General features: G+C 31.3%; 1 protein-coding gene across 1 annotated transcript in view; it reads left to right on the forward strand.

Annotated features, from left to right (window-relative positions):
* LOC106462667 (3-hydroxyacyl-CoA dehydrogenase type-2-like) overlaps nt 1–2389 on the forward strand; it is a 7712-nt gene that overhangs the window by 4709 nt on the left and 614 nt on the right. Inside the window, exons 3-5 of the mRNA XM_013922612.2 lie at nt 214–378; nt 1227–1464; nt 1943–2281. Of these exons, the coding sequence (XP_013778066.1) occupies nt 214–378; nt 1227–1464; nt 1943–2133 (594 nt within the window). The 3' untranslated portion in view covers nt 2134–2281. The remainder of the gene's footprint in view (nt 1–213; nt 379–1226; nt 1465–1942; nt 2282–2389) is intronic.

The raw sequence follows: 2389 nt of genomic DNA on the forward strand, positions 1-2389 counted from the left end.
AGTACAGATACACTACTAGCTGTCACACTAAGGTAAGTACTTATAAAAAAAAAAAAAAAAAAAAATAATATATATATATATATATACAGGGGGGGCATTAATTAGGGGCAATGTGGTATTTGCAATTGACAGGTTCTCTTGCCACATTATATGATTTGAAACCAGTAGATTTTATCTGTGGTTATAATCAATATTTCAATTTTATTGTTTCAGGTTACTTCTGAAGAGGATGTTGGAAAGGCTTTGGACTTGGTCAAAGACAAATTTAGTAAATTAGATGTTGCTGTCAACTGTGCTGGAATTGGAGTTGCTTTCAAAATATACAATTTCAAGAAAGATATGCCTCATTCTCTTGAAGATTTTAAGAAAGTGTTATTGGTACATCAGTTTTGTTTTCATAACGGAGAATCGTGGCAGGCTATTTGAATTCTGTGTTCTTGAAATGTATATCCTTGTAGAAAATGTTAAGTAAACTTAAGACTGGTTGTGTGAATATACTGTCTGTTAAAAAAAGGGACACATTTGGAGTGTGGTAATTAACATGTTTGATTACGTGTGTCCATTGTGTAGTGAAGGTGTTTTGAAGTTTACAGAGCTGCTGCAGCTGTAGTTAATGAATGACATTTAAATCATATGACATAGTGGATCAGAAACACACTGCATGCTTAATCCTCATTTTCTTTACTCGGGTAAATTAAGCAGGTCAACATATTACACCAAGTGTTTCACAGTTGTTAGAATCTGTTGAGCTCCCTAATTGCATCACTTAAGTTTTTTTTTCTAATGACATAGTGAAAATGGTAAAGATAGTTATGTGTCCAGTGAAAATTTATGAAAAATCATTTACTCTTTTCAATTTCTGTTTGATCTCTTATACACATATACACACACATATATATGATATCATTGTAAAAAAAGTTATATATATTAGTACTCTAGAGGTATTGATGTATGTTTCAGTCATTTACATACACAAGATGTCATGGGTATTGAGAAGTTGAAGCCATTTATTAAATAAGTTTTAACAATGAATATTTTGTGTGATTAATTCTAAAATGATATAATCAACATTGGTTTCTTTTAAACTAATATCAAGTGTGTGTCATATGTAAACATAGATCAGTTGTCTTAGTATAACAATGAATACTCTGTGTAATTAATGCTAAAATGTGATAATCCATTTATTTTTCTCTTAACCTAATGAAATCTATCATTTGTAAACATAGGTCAATAGTATTGGTACATTCAACGTAAATCGTCTAGCAGCTGGATTGATTGGAAAGAATGAACCAGATTCTGATGGTCAGCGTGGAGTTCTGGTCAATACTGCCAGTATAGCAGCATTTGAGGGTCAGATGGGGCAAGTGGCTTATTCGGCAAGCAAAGGGGCCATAGTAGGCATGACTCTTCCAATTGCTCGTGATCTTGCTTCCCAAGGGATACGATGCTGTACTATTGCACCAGGTTTGCTATCATCTTATCAGACTGTTTTTTTTTTACTGTGTATTTTTTACTACATTCATAATATAAGGATTGACTTTGAAAAACAATAAAAATTGTATGAATTTATCGTAAAGAATTGATTTAAAGATGAAGTGTATAGCTTTAAGAATAATGTTGTTTATACTTGCTTATATATGCACAATCACAGGATTGTCATATAATTGGATGATTGTTATTAGTTTTTAACACTCGTTTTACAAGCTTGTTCTGTGACTTTTTAGTGTATAGTTACATTTGTCACATACACATACAAAAGTTGATAACATGGTCTAAGCCAAAGGCTGTTAATTTGTTTCATGAAAATGTTTTTGCAATTATAATGTGATTTAGAAAAATAGTTTTTGTGATGCAAATAAAGTATATGTAAACTGTTGGGTAAAAGTGTATATTATATTCTATATATTGCAAGAAGGTGAAGGTCTTGATTTTTTTTTTAAAGGTTTATTTGATACGCCACTACTTGCTGGTCTACCTGAGAAGATTCGAACATTCTTAGCAAAAACAGTGCCTTTTCCAGGTCGTCTTGGTAATACAGAAGAATTTGCTCATCTTGTTCAGTTCATTGTGGAAAATCCAGTGATGAATGGAGAGGTAATAAGATTAGATGGAGCTCTTAGAATGCAGCCATGAAATTAAGTCGTTACGAAAAGTACAACTTATATTTTTCTAGTAAAGTATGTTAAACACCAGTTATTTCAGCACTATTTTTAAAATTGTTTCTTCTGAGTCTTAAAAACAAACAAAAAGTTTAAGATGGTCCAAATAATTTCAAGTATACATATATATATATATATATATATATATCTGCTGTACGTACATCCGCCTTGGTCGTACAGCAGACTACTGCTGTCACATAAGGTAAGCTTATTAAAGAAAAAAAAAATAA

Source organism: Limulus polyphemus, unplaced genomic scaffold (genome assembly GCF_000517525.1).
Source record: "Limulus polyphemus unplaced genomic scaffold, Limulus_polyphemus-2.1.2 Scaffold1219, whole genome shotgun sequence".
NCBI classification, from domain to species: Eukaryota; Metazoa; Arthropoda; class Merostomata; order Xiphosura; family Limulidae; genus Limulus; species Limulus polyphemus.